The sequence below is a fragment of the Pholcus phalangioides genome, unplaced genomic scaffold, assembly GCF_987345545.1.
Source record: "Pholcus phalangioides strain wild (caught in Gottingen) unplaced genomic scaffold, Ppha-v1.0 ptg000007l_1, whole genome shotgun sequence".
NCBI classification, from domain to species: Eukaryota; Metazoa; Arthropoda; class Arachnida; order Araneae; family Pholcidae; genus Pholcus; species Pholcus phalangioides.
In genome coordinates, this window is record NW_028301600.1 from 50,458,487 (window position 1) to 50,475,719 (window position 17,233).

A 17,233-nucleotide genomic window follows, 5' to 3' on the forward strand; every position below is an offset into this window, starting at 1 on the left:
GCTTATATCAAACAGCCATGTTAATGACTAAAAACAAGAGAGCATTGATTTTCAGTATGAAAACATGAGTCTGCTTGTATATATATTCTTTCCTTATCTGGAGAAAAAAGATTTGTTTGTTATGAATACCTATTAGACTCATGTTGTGGTCAGAACATTTCATACCATTCCTCCTCAATCAAGATTCCGAGAAACCCAACCTCAAGAATAATAATCTTATATGATGGACCAATGATATTTTGAATAATCTTAGAAAAATTAAAGTTATTTCTGCTAACTGAATTTGAACTTCATAAAACAAATGATGAAAGGAGTAGCTAACCATATAAAATTTTAATGATTGATGAAAATCATAAAATAGTAACACACTTTGCAAATGAAGCATCTTCAATTTTTTCACCCTTGACAGTATATAGATACTTTGCAGAAATTCCAAATTTGGAACTAGCAATGGTTAAAAGTTCTTCTTTTGAATGTACCAATGAAACAACCTGCAAAGAGAAGAAAATATTTTCATTACCACGAAAAAAAACCCCCCAATTTTTAGTGATTAAGTAATGTGGTTATACTTCACTATAATAACATGGGGAGTAAAACCACTATTTAAAAGTTTTTGCAATCAACCTAAAAAAAGCAATGTTTCTAATTTAGTTGTGTATTTCAGAAATTAGGTTCTTCTCAGCAAAATTTGTTTTATAATGAATTGAAGCATGAAAAGAAAAGAACCTACTTAGGTATAACCATCAATGAATCAAAAAGTAAGATGGAATGAATGAGATCACTGTACCATACCACAGGGTGGGGGATAGGAGGCTCATACCCTAATCCCTCAAGACAATCAAAAATATTTTTGCAAAAAATTAAAATTTTGAAAGGAAATACTCTTTTTGCTGTCTTAATTTCAGTTAATTTAAAATCCTTTTTGAAGGTTTGTTACTCAAAATGTTTTTGACCCATTATTCCCAAAGGGAGGTCCTGTGTAATGTGTCATTTCTATTACCATTGTGCCAGCAAACAACAAACAATTCGCCATAAATCAATGATAACAACTATGTTACAGTTAATGAAGTAGAAATATTTTATACCAGGTAGACGGGAATGTGGGTTAGTTAATGATAATAATAACAATATAGACCGACAATTACCCAATTCAAATACAAATACAACGCCACAACAGGCGAAATGCCCAACGAGGTGGTTAAGAAAAAGATGCCCATAAAAATATGGATGTTATATATTTCAAAAATATAGCAACCCAATTAAAAATGCAATTAACAAAAATTGTAAACAATATATACACATGATAAAATATTATACAATGCCCATAAAGAATACTTATGGTTGTCTTATATTAAGTATGGATATCTTCTCGATTTACCCCAACATGTTTATCGTATTTCTTTTTAAACGTGTCAATTGTGTTACAATTTACTACCTCCAGGGGTAAGCTATTCCATTTGTTAACAACCTCGTTAGAGAAAAATTCCCTGCGACACCATAACCTTGCATTGTCCCTCACCAATCGATACTGGTGTCCCCTTGTAAAAGCAGTCGATTGGCGGTGTACTAAAAGTTCATGGTCCATCCTATCCATCCCATTGAAAATTTTGAACACTTCGATCATATCTCCTCGACACCTGCGTTCATCCAATGTGAACATATTCAAAAAATGAAGTCTCTCTTCATAACTCAAGCCCTGTGTGCCAATAAGGACACGCGTAGCTCTTCTCTGCACCCCTTCAACCAAGTCTATGTCCCTCTGTAGGTATGGTCTCCAAAACCTTACAGCATACTCCAGTCCAGGACGAACTAAGCCTTGAAAAAGCGGAAGAATAACTTTAGGAGAACGCGAAGAGACTTTTTTGAAAATGAGACCAAGCATTCTATTCACTTTTTTGACCACCGCTGAACAATGTTCAGAAAACCTAAGCCGCTCGTCAATGAGAATTCCCAAATCGGTGACCCTAATTGCATCCGGGATAGTGACACCATTCAACTCATAAGAGAACCGTGGGTTGTTCGAACCAGAATGAGCGACCATGCACTTATCAACGCTAAACGTCATACTCCATTCATTTGCCCATGCTGCAATCCTGTTTAGACTGGTCTGGAGCGACTCCCTATCGCTTTGATTCCCGATTACCCCCATTAACTTCACATCATCTGCGAATTTGCTAGTAATCCCATCGATACCCTGATCGAGTTTATTGAAAAAAAAGTATGGGGCCAAGGACACTTCCTTGAGGAACTCTGCTTGTGACGTCTGTCCAACCAGAGAATTCCCCGTTCAACATAACTCGCTGCGACCTATCTCTTAACCACGATTCTATCCAATTCAGCAAGTTGCCCCCAATTCCAATCTCGTGTAAACGCTTCAAGAGTTTACCATGTTGGACCCGATCGAATGCATTCTGGAAATCAAGGTAAACAACATCTACATTTTTGCCCTCACCCAACTCCTTCATCACGTGATCATAGAAGCAAAGGAGGTTAATTACACATGACTTCCCCTTCCTGAACCCATGCTGATTATCCGACAATACATTATTCTCGTCTATCCACTTCACAAACTGCCTTTTGATGATAATTTCCAAAATTTTCGAGAGGGAACTTGTCAAACTCACTGGACGATAATTGGACACAGCTTCTCTACTACCCTTCTTAAATATTGGAACAACATTAGCAAGTTTACAATCCCATGGGACGATACCCTCAGCAACACTACTCCTGTATATCTATGTGACTGGACCCAACAATTCATTAGCACATTCCCCGAGGACCCTGGGATAGATATCATCTGGTCCTGGCGCTTTGCTTGCACATACATTTCTTAGAAGATTTAGGACCTCCACGTCTTCTACTTGAATATCGTTGAGGGTTTTATTACTCCATGCAACACCCGTATATCCAATAACATTATCTCCATTAAAAACTGACGCGAAAAAGTCATTGAAAGCACTACACATGCCTACATTGCTCTCTAACCTAGAGCCTCCTATCGAGAGGGGGCCAACTGTCCCCTTACATCCATTATTGACGTATCGAAAAAATGATTTTGGGTCAGAGCCAATGTTATCTGCCAACCTAGATTCAACTTCCTTTTTACTATCCCTTATCTTTTTCTTCAACAGTCTTCTTTTATCAGTAAACAATGATAGGTCACCTCGTCCACTTTTATACTCTCTGAATGCTCTTTTCTTTTCAAGATAAAGGTTACGCACGCTATCCGTGAACCATAGAGGGTGCGATGTACAAACACGCTTTTTTCGACCAAAGGGTATGACGTCGTGCAAAACAGAGGACAGCTTCGTACTAAATTCTTCCCATTGATTTACCACCCTTACTGTGATTCCTATTGGTCTTTGAAAACTTTCGCTAACCTTCCTCTCAAAACATCAAAATTAGTTCTCCGAAAACAAGGAACCAGACTTTTGTTATCAACCTTACCCAAGGAAAAGTTACAATGAAATCTGACTATACGATGATCACTGGAAGAAAACTCTTCCCCCACCAAAACATGTTCAACAAGATCCTCAAAACTAGTAAGAACTAAATCCAAAATAGCAGCACCCCTAGTGGCTTCTGATACATGCTGGTACAAAAAATTTTCGAGTACCAACTTACGAAAGTCTCTTTCATACTGATCTCTAGATGAAAAATTCTCCCAATCAATACCTGGATAATTGAAATCCCCTGGTATGAGAACCCTATTACGCTTACACATGTAGGAAATTTCATCATGAAATTTGGCTATGTAGTTTGAATCCCTATTCGATGGATTGTAACAAACCCCAACAATAAGTTTATGATATCTTTTGTTTTCAAGCTCAACCCATATAGTTTCAATATCACTTCTCTTCACGTTACACTCTCTAGCCTTCAAACATGATTTCACGTATATCAACACTCCACCCCCTTTCCTATCAGATCTATTTCTAAAAAAAGTATCGTATCCTGAGATGTGTAAGAAAGATTCTTCCCCATCGTTTGCCCAAGATTCTGTAATGGCTATAAGATCCAGGCCCTCCACAACTATCATAGTTTCTAAAAAATCTTTCTTACTACCCAAGCTCCTGGCATTTATTAGCACACATTTTAATTTGCCCGGTGATTTAGTGTCAATTAAGAAGCCATCCAAGTCAGAGGTGGGTAATTCCCCGTCAGTACTGTTGTGATTATCATTAACTAACCCGCATGCCCGACTACGTGGTCTAGGAGTAAAAAACCTGACCTAAGACTATCGTAAACCTCCCAGACCCCCCTCTTATTTAGATGGATCCCATCCAAACGAAGCCACCTATCGGTAAATGCGGGAAGTTCCAAGAACGTGACCCCAAGTGAGGAGCAAATGTCCTTCAGGCCTACATTGAATTGGTGGATCCTACTTCTATACCCCCTACTACCCCCTGGCAGCACTGAAATCACTGCCACATCTGAACCCCCCTCCCTAGCGGATAATAGTAAATCCAAGGGACTCTGACAGAGACTCACTAATATTCGCTCCAACCTGATTCGTTTCAACCCACCGAATCACCCACAAGGGCAACTTTCGGCGATGAAAAACGTCTTGAACGTTGCCAATCTTTCCCCCAGGAAGACAACAGCGCTCAAAACCCCGAAAATCCCGATTAACAACAACACACACTCGGTTCCCAAGTTCCCTAACCATAGAATCGCCGATGATTAAACCCCTATCACTATCTCCCTCTACCTCATCCACAACCACCCATTCACCCTCTAAACTGTTGTTGTTCATGGAGATTGCTTTTTCATCAACAGGTGGCTCGACGATTAGAGGCTCCATTACAACCGGGCCCTCTAGCACCCTAACTTTTTCCCGTAAAGCTTCGACCTCGAGTTCCAGCTTTGTCCTATCCAAGCACCCTTTACAATTGAAACTGTCAGCTACTATACCCCTAGACCAGGGAAACCTCCTGTCTCAAGCTCTACACAACACTAGTCAAGGTCGAGGCATACTAACACTATTGCTAAAGCTAGATAATGATAATACTTAAAAATAGGAAAATGAGAAACGTTAACTGGAAATTAAAATAATGTAAAATACATTACTATGCAAAATATACGTAAGAGATTATAAAACTTCAGACTTGGATAGCTTCTCGATTGACACTAAATCACAGGGCAAATTAAAATGTGTGCTAATAAATGTCAGGAGCTTGGGTAATAAGATTTTTTAGAAACTTTGATAGCTGTGGAGGGCCTACAGCTTGTGGCCATTACAGAACCTTGGGGATAATTTTTTTTTACACATCCCGGGATACAATGCTTTTTGAAAAATAGATCTGATAGGAAAGGGGGTGGTCTTGATTGACATGAAAACTAGAGAGTGTAACATACAGAGAAGTTATAGTGAAACTAAATGGGTTGAGCTTGAAAACAAAAAGCGTCATAAGCTTATTATAGGAGTTTACAATAACCCACTGAATCAAGATCCAAGCTTCATAAGAAAGTAATCTTAGAGATTTTAATTATCCGGGTATCGATTGGGAGAACCTATTGACTAGGGATCAATATGTGATTTTGAAGTTGGTACTCGATAATTTCTTGTATCTGCAGGTATCAGAAGCAACTAGGGGTACTTCTATTTTGGATTTGATTCTCAATAGTTCCGAGGATCTTGTTAAACATGTTTCGGTTGGAGACAAGTTTTCTTCTAGTGATCATCGGATTATCAACTTTTTTTGTAGGTTGTTTGCAGATAAACCAAACAATAAAAAAAAATGGTTCCTTTTTTTTCAAAGAGCAAACTTCAAACTTCTGAGGGACAGATTAAGATTAATTTTCAAAGACCGGTTGGTATCAGTGAGTATGGTAAGTCAGTGGGAAGAATTCAGAACAAAATTCTATTTTGCATGGTGTCATACATAGGCGTAAACTTGTATCCGGCCCATGGGCCCGAGCCCCCCCCCTCCCCAACATTTTTGAAGAGCTGGCTGCCCCCCCCCCAAAAAATTCAAGTGGATATGTTTCGCACACTTGGCTCAGAAAAAACTTTTTGACAAAAAATTTCTCTAAATAGTAGAAATCATCTGCTCGAAATTTTATTTTTTTATTTTTCTTTAGAATCTCAACGCACTTGTTCTGTGACAATAGTAGTCTTATCTCACAATCACCCCGACAGACCAGTCACAACCCAGGCTCTGTCCCTCCAGGGATATAAGCCTTTTACCCTTGCGGGTTGGATCGTGCTGGGGAGAATCGCAATCACCCCGGCATCCATCCATCCTAAATTGCATCTTCCCAGAGTGCTGCCTGAAGGCACCTCCTGGAGATAACTTGGGGAAAATCATTTCTCTTGCTTGTACTGTCGGTAAGCTCAACAGCATCTCTTCTTTTGTTGAGTGTGACCTTAGAGATGGGAACATGAGACAACAGAAAAAAAGTTGGAGGTGGTAAAGTGAACAACTATTAAGCTTATTAACAAGATCGAAGGCCTGAAACATTTTTCGAGCCTTCACAACAGAGGCGCCGACATGAAGAAATTAACAATGGGTGGGGAGAGAGCACTGAAAGTTACTGGCCGCAGTGCCATCTTAAGGCATGGGCCCACCTGGGCACGGCCCGGGGACCTCAGGCAAAGAGGGGCCTCACAAAAATGGAACCTGGTTGAAATTTTCGAGAGTTCGTTTGGTAGGGACTCAGAAAAATCAATTGGCACAAGGGCCCATGATACTCTTAAGACGGTCCTGGCTGGCCGTCCCGTATATAAGGGGCTGAAGTGCATACGCAGGAAACAGAGGATGCACTGCATGCATTGTTTTTCTAAAAATTATTGGGGAGAGGCTCAGCCAACACCCACTGAAAATTCTCTAGTAGGTGTTGGCTCAGCCCCCTTACAAAATTTATTGGGGTTGGGGAGGGGGGCTCAAATAACCTCCGCTCCTAGATTCCGGTGCCTTTGATGAGGAATCAAATAAATAGTAGTAAAATAAAATTAACATAAAAAAAAGAAAATAAGAAATGAATGGAAAATTTCAAAGTCCCTGAGCCGGGTACCATTGCATTCTAATACTAGGAATATGAAATTTCCTCCTTAAAAATCAGGGATTCCCAAACTATTTACATTAGCATTGCTCTTATATATATAATATATACATATAATATATATATATTTTTTAAATATTTCAAGTAATGTTGCAGGAGGTTAAAGGATGAAATTTGTGACCCACCCCGGTCCGGCACCCTGGACATTTAACCCTCCCTCCCCCCCCCAGTTGCAGCCCTGTTTCCAGTACCCCAACACTGAGATAGCCAGGGCCGGAACTAGGGAAGAAGGCAGTTTTCACAGGCGGAAATCTTGAGGGGCAGCTAATTCTGGGGAGGGGGGGGGACGAAAAATACCGTTTCGATCATACATATTCTTCCCTCCACGACAAAAATTATCCTGTCTCTATTGAACTGAGATTTTGGACTGAGATCTTTCGCGAGGATCCCGACTTTTCATAGGGAAGTGCTTGGAACCTGTCATAGGCGTCAATTTGTATTGGGCCAATGGGATTGAGGGCCCCCCCCCTATTAATTTTGAAGAGCTGGCTCAACCCCCCCACCCCTCAAAAAAAAAATCACATGGATAAGTTTTCCACACCTAGACTCAGAATAATCACGTCACGTCAGTACAGTGAGTTTCGGCCTTTATATGAAGCTGTGACATGTAAAAAAAAAAGTGGAGATTTTTCCGCAAAAACTTTTTTTCCCGGCCATTTTTCAGGATGCGACTTATTTATCAGAAATTACTGTAATTTTCTCTACGTTCCATTGTAAATTAAATTGAGAATTTCTAAAAAGTATTTAGTATTTTTTACTTATGTTATTCAAAATGAAGAATTATTCTCAAGGTTTTAATAGGTTTCCTCCTCTCACGGTCACTTCTTTTTTATGGACGAATTTATTTTCGTCCCGCCGATGACCGCAAAGAGGGGGGGGGGGTTTACATACCCTGTTTGCGTTCGCAGCACTCAGAAATTTTTAATATCCTGCGGCATCTCAGTCGATCTCGAGGAGTCATTTTGATGCTTTCCCCCAGACAATAAAATGATCTTCACTCCTAGTTATAGCCCGTCCGTGCCATCTAGTGGCGTGTGTTTACCGGAGGGGGGAAGGGCATTCAGCGGGCTATAAGCAGGGCCATGGACTCCCACATACTGGAGAAGGGATTCTAGCCTGGAATCTTTGGCGAGCCCCTGAAGCCAAACTTTTCACAGGTAATGTATTCATAGCATGAAAAACTAAAAATGATGGTAATTGTCTTAGGCTTGTAACTAGGCTATAGCAATCGGGATAATGCTCCGGGAACCTGAGCCAAATGGGTGGCCCCCCAAAAAACACCCTTATTTTACACATTTCTTGAAATCTTTGACAGTTTCTTATTCTGCAAAATGAGAAGAGACGGGGGGGGGGGATGAAAATTTTCAATTACATACATTTACACACACATTAATGCTAAAAAGAGGTTAAAATTGCAAGGGCGTAGCCAGAAATTTCATTCGGGGGATCAGTGATAGAATAATAGATTTGGCCATCTTATTCCCTCTTTCCGGTCATTTTCTCACATTTTGGGGGGGGGGGCAGACCCCTCAAGTACCCCCCCTCGCTACACCCTTGAAAATATGTAAATGCTAAAAACAGCACTATTCACAACAAATTTATAAATAGTGCAAAAGAAATCAAAAATAAAAAGGTTCCTTCACTGGTTTTTTTCATTTTTTCAAATTTCCCTTCCTTCTCTCACTGGGTGACCTTTCATTAAATCAAGTCGTATAATAACCAAGAATGGCCACTAAAGCAGTGTTTTCCAAAGCATAAAATATCGCCCCCCTGGGGGAAGGGGGCGATCAGGGTCCTGAGGGTCGGTAGAAGCTGTGGGTTTAGTATAGGATCCTATGGGTGGGGCTTGAGTTGGGAGAGATGAAAAATAATTTTTTTTTAAAAGAAGAGCTATGGAACACACACAAAAAGTTTGGGAAACTTTTCACTGAAGCAACGGTTCTCAACCGGTGCTCCGTGTGCACTTCCCGGGGGCTCTGCCGCCACTCTAAGAAAATAAAATAAATCAGTAAATTTGATAAATGAATAAAAGAGGAGGCTTCGGGGCTCCGCCGTAGAAATTTTACACCAAATAGAGGCGACCATTGATGCATATTTGTGTTTGAGTACAGGTGATCATTTGTGGAGATTTTACTGCATTTAGGAAAATATAATGGAACCCTTCCTATACGTCTCCCTATTACGTTTCTGACCTTACTCATTTGCACGACGTTTGACTTCAGTTGCTATATATTCCTATACATTATCCCTGTATACAGGGTCTAATTTCTGTATGGGCAAATAAAGCCTTTATAACTTTGAGCCCCCAAAATTCAAACAACATACATTCACTGACGAATTAACAACTTTGACTCTAGCCGCAAGAGTCTCTTAATTCCTGCTTTACCCAGGGCCCTGCCTGTATACACTTCAATTAATCAACGTTTTCACTTCGATTCGAACTCCCAAGTCTTTGGAAAATACCATTTCTATCAATCGAATATCAAATAATTTTTCTATTGGTAAAACCATGTCATTGAAATACAGTGTTTCCCGCTTTTCAAAAACACATCATGAAAAAACGTTATAAATAAATTAATAAATAAATTATAAGCGGAAAAACTAAGCGGGTTCGACTGTAGTTTCTCATGCATATTTTTTACTGAAAAAGCCATAAAATTTAAGATAATTGACTGGTTCAATGGATTTTGACCGGTACTGAAATAATTATTGAACGGGCTATGGTATGCAGATAGCCAGGGCCGTAACTAGGACTTTTGCTGACCGGGGCTAATATGATTTTGCCGCCCCCACATTCGATAATTTTGTAACGGTGTGTTCTCTGTTCCCACCTAAAACTGCCGCCCCCCTAAATTTTGCCACCCGGGGCAGTTGCCTCCTCTGCCCTCCTCTCTAGTTCCGGCCCTCTGCTGATAGCAAACATGTACACTATTAGTTCTTTCTTTAAGAGAAAAATCTTTCAACAACGGAACTCAATACATCATCTACTTTTTGCTTAGATATAGAAACCAAAAGCAAAACAAACAAGTATAGGACGTTTTACAAAAGGTTTAAATAACACTTTTTTTTCTGTTAAATCTTGAAATGAATACCGTAAAATTGCTAGAGACTTTAGCAACAGTAATGTTATGATAGTGTAATATTTCTCCTCAAGCATAAGATTTTGGATCCAAACGACAGATTTTTTACAAAAATTTTTTTCGGGAAACGTCTGTAAAAAAAAGGGGGGGGGGAGTAATTTTCGAAAAAAGTTCCAGTTATAGGTTTTCGCATTTATACGACGCATCGTATAAACGAGGTTCCATTATTTGAGCCTGAGCCCCCCCCACTAACATTTTTAATAAGTTTACGCCTATGACCTTGCCTAGAAAAATAAGAGGAAGCTTCCCCGAATATAAAGAGGGGAAAAAGAGAAGGAAAAACCCTCCTTTGTACGTAATATGAAACGTGAAAGAAGCGGATGGGATTGGAAATTAAGCCATATATGGTAAACCCTTGTCCCATGAACCAAATGTGGCCCTGAAGGTTATCTGATGTGGCTTGCCCCCTCAAACCCAATTTTACAAAAATGAACTAGGTGGAACATTTACAGATAGTTTATGTGACCTGTGGCACAATTCCAGAGCTTCTGCCCCTTTTTTGTCATGTCTTCGTTTTTATTCTTGTAAAAAAATATCATTATTTTAGAATATTATTTAAAAGAGTCTGGATAACCAGAGAGACTTATGCCCTGGTCGGTTTATTATTCCAAAGAGAGTCCAGGTTTTATTTTTTTTATTGAAAATATTTATTTATACTATTATTTATAATATTATTGTTGGTTTACGCTTCTGTTATGTTTTGTATGCTGGCAAAATGCTCAATTTCATTCTCAAAATATCTCTTTGCATTCTCCCAAAGTGATCCTTCTACTTTTCCGGGGCTTAGTTTGTTCTGGATTAGAGTATGCCATTAGGCAAGGCATAGCCGGAAATTTCGTTCAGGGGGGAGGGGGTGCCAAAGTGATAGAACAATAGATTTGGCCACCTTTTTCCTTTTTTTTCAACCATTTCAGCCATTTCCTCACATTTCGAGGGGACCAGACTCCCAAGTCCCCCGTTTTGCCCTTGCCATTAGGTTTTGGAGACCATACTTACAGAGGGACATGACTTGGTCAAAGGTGTGCAGAGAAGAGCAACACATGCTCTTGATGGCACACGGGGCTTAATCTATGAAGAAAGACTTGATTTTTCAAAAATATTTATCCTACATTGGAAGAGTGCAGGTGTCTGGGAATATGATCAGACTGTATAAAATTTTCAACAGGATGGATAAAATAGACCATGAGTTATTAATACATCATGAATCAACTGCTTTGACAAGGAGACACCAGTATCAATTGGTAAGGGACAATTTCCATGTAAAAAATCTGATCAGGGGGTCCACCAAAGATTGTAGTGTAGGGGGTCCTGTTAAAATATGTAGGGTGGACCAAGAGAGGATGAGTGAAACTTGATACTCTATGAAAAAATCCTGAAATTAGACTTTTACAATTAGTGAATAATGGCGCGCTCCTTTATCACAGATCAGCTCCGGTCATATATCATTATACAACAATTTCCAACCAGTGGAGTTGGACGGGAAATAAAGGTGCCATCTATCAGTGGTCGCCCTAGGCTCAGTAGGTAAAGAACTTGTTTCTATGTTCTTTGTCCGGATTCGAACTCGTGCACCTTGACGGTAACCTCATTTTTTAGTGGAAGACGAGCATCTTACCACTGCGCCACTCGCACGCTAGGTGCCATTCTTCCCAGGGTTGTAAAAAACCTGGGTTTTTTGGGCAAAATGGGGAAAATTGAATTTCCTATTTCCACAACCTCAAAATATGTAACTTAAACATGTATGTACATCATTTATGTGTAAATCTTATATTATGTCTAAATATACATTTTTTGTGCACATTAAACTATGTATTTGATTAATAAAATTGACCATATAACAAGGGAATAATTGTTCACACATAAACACACCCACTTCTGCATAATTGTATCTGAACCTTGAGTTGTATGCAGAACTGCAACAAGAAAATTATTTGTTGTAAAACAAATTAATTTGGATAATGAAAATTCTGCGAAATCAGGATGGTGCCTGAATTTTTTTTCTCCAAATTTTTCAAACACTGCAGAAAATGTATTCAAAAGTGTCCTGATCCATCAAAAATAGAACCTTTAGCTATGTAACCAGAACCATAAATTTTTTTTTAATCGAACCCAAATTTTCAGCAGCTAAAGTCACATGCTTCTCTTTTTCTTGAATTCCTCACTGTTGAAAAATATCCCTGCTTCATTAAATTAAATTCCGAAATATTTTTAAAAGAACAGTAATAATTAAAAAATGATCTGATTAAAAGGGAGATAGCAGTCATTCTGAGGATTCATTACTCTGGAGATGTTTTCCACTTGTCCAAATTAGCCATTTTTGGGAACTTAAAACTACAGAATAACGTGAATTATCATTAAATACAAATGTCAATAACATTATTGTATATTAATATCACTTTATACAAGACAACCTGTCATGTATAGCAACAGAAAGACTTCATCTGGCTCATAATTTTAACAGGCTAATTTTCAGGGGTTGGGCTTATATTATGAGCATCTTGAAAAATCAAGCTAAGGCTTATTTTCTGGTTAGGTCTTATTTTTGGAGAAAAACTGTACTGTACTGTTTTTGTTCTGTGTCACTTGGTGTTCATTACCCATGTTCAATTCAAGAATCCCACAAATTTATTTTCTTTTCATTATGAGATAATGTTATTTTTGTCTCTTGATATTTCAGTTATGAAAGTTTGATGTACCTGTATTGTTTGCCCAAGGCCTGTACAAGAGGATGCGGTAGATTTGTACACATATACTTTGAGACATTTGACAAGAAATCGGAGATCATGGGGGAGTTAACAATAGTAGAGGGGAGCTTACTCCATTCAACTATGGTATTGGGAAAGAAACTGAATTTAAAACAATCTGTAGAGGCAAAAATTGGTTTTAATTTTTTGGGGTGGTAAAGTCTATTGGAAACAAGAAGGCTTAGTCAGAATACTGTACGTATCGAAATTTAAATGACCATGAATAATCTTGTAAAGCATGACTAAGCGGAAGATAAGTCTGTGAGTAGCGAGTAGGTGGAAATTAAGTTCAAGTTTAAGATCGGAAACTGAACTTAAAGATAAACAGCAGTCGTGAATAACGCGGGCAGATTTATTTTCAATAGATTCAAGTTTGTCAATGTTACTAGAGGTGTGGAGGTCCCAGACCTTAGCTACATAAGAAAAAACGGGAGAAATATAAGTTAGGTAGCCGAGAGGTCAAGCGTCACAAGTAGAATGTTTGAGGTTGCGGCGAAAGAAAAACGTTTCTTGAGATATTTTTGGTAGACATAATCTATATGATTATTCCAGAGATCAGCCGAGATTATGACTCCCAGATATTTAAATTGAGAAATTTGGGATATGGTTACGTTATTGATCGAGTATGAGAATTCAAGGGGAAGAGTTTTACAAAAGTAGCTCTCATGAAAACTGTTTAGATAGGTTGATAGGTATATGCCAAAATGACCACCAATCTGAGATGGAAACAAGATTACGTTGGACAGTTTCTTGATCAGATTTGTGATTAATTGCATGGTAGATTACGCAGTCATCAGCAAAAAATCTAGTGGTGCAGTTTTTTGAGGGCTGCACAGGGAGATCGTTTATATATATTAAAAACAATAAAGGCGAGAGAAACGCTCTTTGAGGAGTACCTCAATTTACAGTGGCAAAAGGTGATTCATGATTTTTAAAATGAATGAATTGTTTAAAATCTTTTAGGAAAGCTTCTAACCATTTGAGCAATTGTACATTAAGACCAAGATTTGAAAGTTTAAGGAGGAGTCTATTGTGTGAAACTTTATCATAGACTTTAGAAAAATCCAAGAAGATAATATCGGTTTGTAACTTGTTACCAATGGTTTTGGAAAGGTCATGGATGAAAAGGGACAGTTGGAATGTAATAGAAAGGGATTGTCTAAGCTGTGTTGGTTGTTAATGGAGTCTAAATGAGCGTGGATTTCCTTTGCTATAACATGTTAGAAAATCTTACAACAGGGTGAAGTAAGATATTGGTCTGAAGTTAAGGGGGCGGAAAGGGGACCCGTTTTAAGAATGGGAATAATTTTATTGATTTTCCAATCGGTGGGGAGGATGGTGGTATTCAGTGAGACATTAAATAAGATTAGAAGATAGTTGGAGATTTCTTCCGCACAATTTTTGAGAATGGAGTTTGGAATGTCATCTGGGTCTACAGAATGGGATTTGTTTTTTTAATAACTTTAAAATACCTTCTTTAGTGAAATGGACCGGATTTCAGTTATGGACAGAATCGACGAATGAGTATTGTGGTGGAGTGGGATCAAAAAAAAAAAAAACTGAGCAGAAAGCCAAAAAGAGTGGGACAGGTACTTGGACTTTTGGGTAGAGATGAGCAGGTCCGTCATTTAGGGGGGGGGGGGACAATACATTGAGTACATGTGCTTTGCTTCCCCCCCCCCCCCCGGAAAAAGTTGAAATGACAGCCCCCGATATGAGATTCTTGAGACTCCGAGTGGAGGTAGAAATTGAGGATTTGAGTGCATTCGATTTGTTGGATTAATAATAACAATCCAACAATTAATAATCTTATAAAAATGTAATGCAAACATGTAAATATTTTTTGAATGAAAATTCAGTTTACAGATTGGTTTACTTCTTCACAAAGGCTTCAATTTATTTATATAAGGATTTGTGTGTGTGTGAAAAATTATGTATTATAAATAAGCAATAATTTATTTGGATATTACATATCAGGTATAATACATATATTACATATCTAAGTTCATGATTACATTTTCTGTTTGCAGTTTCTTGTAACATTTTAATGTGAATCTCGTACCTAAATGCTTACATAAAAAAAGGTAGTAGGAAGAATTATAAAAATGTGAGTTTGTGATTCCAAAAAATTATCACATTTTTGCTCCCAAAAAAATCCTTTAAAAATACTTCAAAATATACATATTCCAAACACTGCACTATGCAGCAATTTTTGGAATACATAAACTAACCTTAAAATAAAATTTTAACCCAAAAGCAACACATTTTCTTCGAAAACAAACTATTTTCCCAAAAAACTCAGCCGGGGTAAAATATGTATCTACCCGGAGAGCAAATTTGACAACCCTGGTTCTTCCCACCGGGAATCGAACAAACTACCTCTTGCATACCGGACAAGCGCACTCACCCCCCGACATCTTTGAAATTTGTTAACATCTTGGAAAACGTCTTTACTAATCAGTCATACCTTTCCATCAACTAAGGTACCATTTCTAAACAGAATGACATTTGCCATGTTTCAAACTTCCCTTGCAATTTACTCTGAAGGCAATTGTAAATGTCAAGGGATGTTTTCAATTAAAATTCATATTTTCTTCCTTCAAAATTCTGCTGACTTTATCTTGAAATACCCATTGTAAATTGCCTCGGTAAAACCATCAAATATGCTGTAATATTTACATATCGAATTCAGACGTCTGTGACCATTGTTTCTTTTTTCTTTCTTTTCACATTGAATGACCATATAATCCATAATTGACGGGGTGGATTGTTTTTCTTGATACGTATTCGCTGGTTGACCATATATGGTTGAAAAATATTAGAGATTCCAAATACAGTAACCATCGCCTATAAGAATCACCTATTGTTCAGCCATTTAGATTCTTATAAGCGGTTGATTCTTATATCCGGAATTTCTTTTACTGTTACTTTTCCAGTCACCACTGGGTGGGGTGGGAGGCTTCAGGCGAGATTATGATGTTTTAAGGTAAACACCAGTGAAAACCTCAATAATTTTTTAATGAATATTTTAATTCCTAAAATTTTAAATTAGTTTAAACATCTGTAGCATATCGTTGTCCTTAGACATCGTTCGTTGTCAATGTAGACCAACTAAAATATTGCACAGTAACTGTCCTACACGTGTCCTACTACTGTTTCGTCATGGCCCCACAGAAAAAAAGGTAGGGCCTAACAGAGCTCCGGCTCCTAGACTCAGGATGATTATCATCATTTTTGGTTTTTTCACGCTATAAATGCACTATAGAGCAGTGATTCTCAACTTTGGCAAGCCCGCGGCCCAGTTTCATTCATTTTTGTGAGTGGAAGGCTCATTCAAACACAAGACTAACGGAAAATGAATGAGGAAAAATGAAACGGCTAATCATTCGCTGCCAAGTATGAATGATGTCAAGGCCCGGTACCGGACCGTGGCCTATCGGTTGAGAAATACTGCTATAGAGGGTCTCTTGAAAGGGCCTGGGGACCCTACAAAGATTCTAGCCTAGGTGCTCTGCTCCAGGATATGGGGGCCATGACTGTTGTCCGAGGTCATAACTCTAGATCAGAGCTTCCCAAACCTTTTGTTCCATGGGCCCTCTTTTTCCGAATATTTTTTAATCATCGCTCCAACTTAAGCCAACAAATAGGATCCACTTTGGGAAACAATGCTCTGATAGATTCGCTTATATGTTCCGTCGTCCCTGTATAATTATAAGAGAAAAAGTAATTGCTGCATGAGAAAAAATATGGTTTACTCGAAAAAAAAAATTATCAGGAGGACAAAAGTTTATTCGCTTGTGCAGGGCCGTAGCTAGGATTTTTGCCACCCGGGGCAAACATTATTTTACCACCCCCATGAATTTTGCGGATTTTTTAAATTTCTCCTTACTTTGTATCCCAAACACTATCTTCATGCCAAATTTCATGTTTCTAGGGTTGCTAGAAGTGCCTGGGATTTTTGATGATCAGTCAGTGTCAAAATAACTAAACTTTGAGTTCAAATTTATCATGAACTACAGGTGATAGAAATTTGAAATTCAATTAAGTTTGTAGAAAGCTCTAGACACACCAAGTTTCAGATACTTGAAAATTTCCAGTACAGAGATATGGGGTCTCAAAAGTTCCTCAAGTTTCTTCCAGAAAAGGATCTACGGCCGTGCTGGTTTTGCTCGACTTGGCGGGGCACTGCTGTGCCCCCAGATTCTAGGGCTCGTTCCACTGCTGACACAACACATTGAATTGAGTCGGCCCAACACCACCTATGTTTTGTAGGTGGTGTTGGTC

General features: G+C 38.5%; 1 protein-coding gene across 6 annotated transcripts in view; it reads right to left on the reverse strand.

Annotated features, from left to right (window-relative positions):
• The window catches only part of LOC149085441 (BTB/POZ domain-containing protein KCTD9), a 64,064-nt gene extending 48,428 nt beyond the window's left edge, over positions 1-15,636 (reverse strand). For 5 of the 6 annotated variants that reach the window (XR_016192848.1, XM_089233445.1, XM_089233444.1 and 2 more), the window contains exons 1-2: positions 15,417-15,636; positions 370-491 (exon numbers count right to left, since the gene is read on the reverse strand). Coding sequence is in view for 4 of the 6 variants with exons in the window: in XM_089233445.1 (XP_089089571.1) it covers positions 370-491; positions 15,417-15,464 (170 nt within the window). In the remaining 2 variants the exon portion in view is untranslated. Of the gene's footprint in view, positions 1-369; positions 492-14,964; positions 15,084-15,416 lie in introns of those variants that run through there. The other variant, XM_089233448.1, reaches the window with a different exon arrangement.
• Between the last annotated feature and the right edge of the window lie 1,597 nt (positions 15,637-17,233).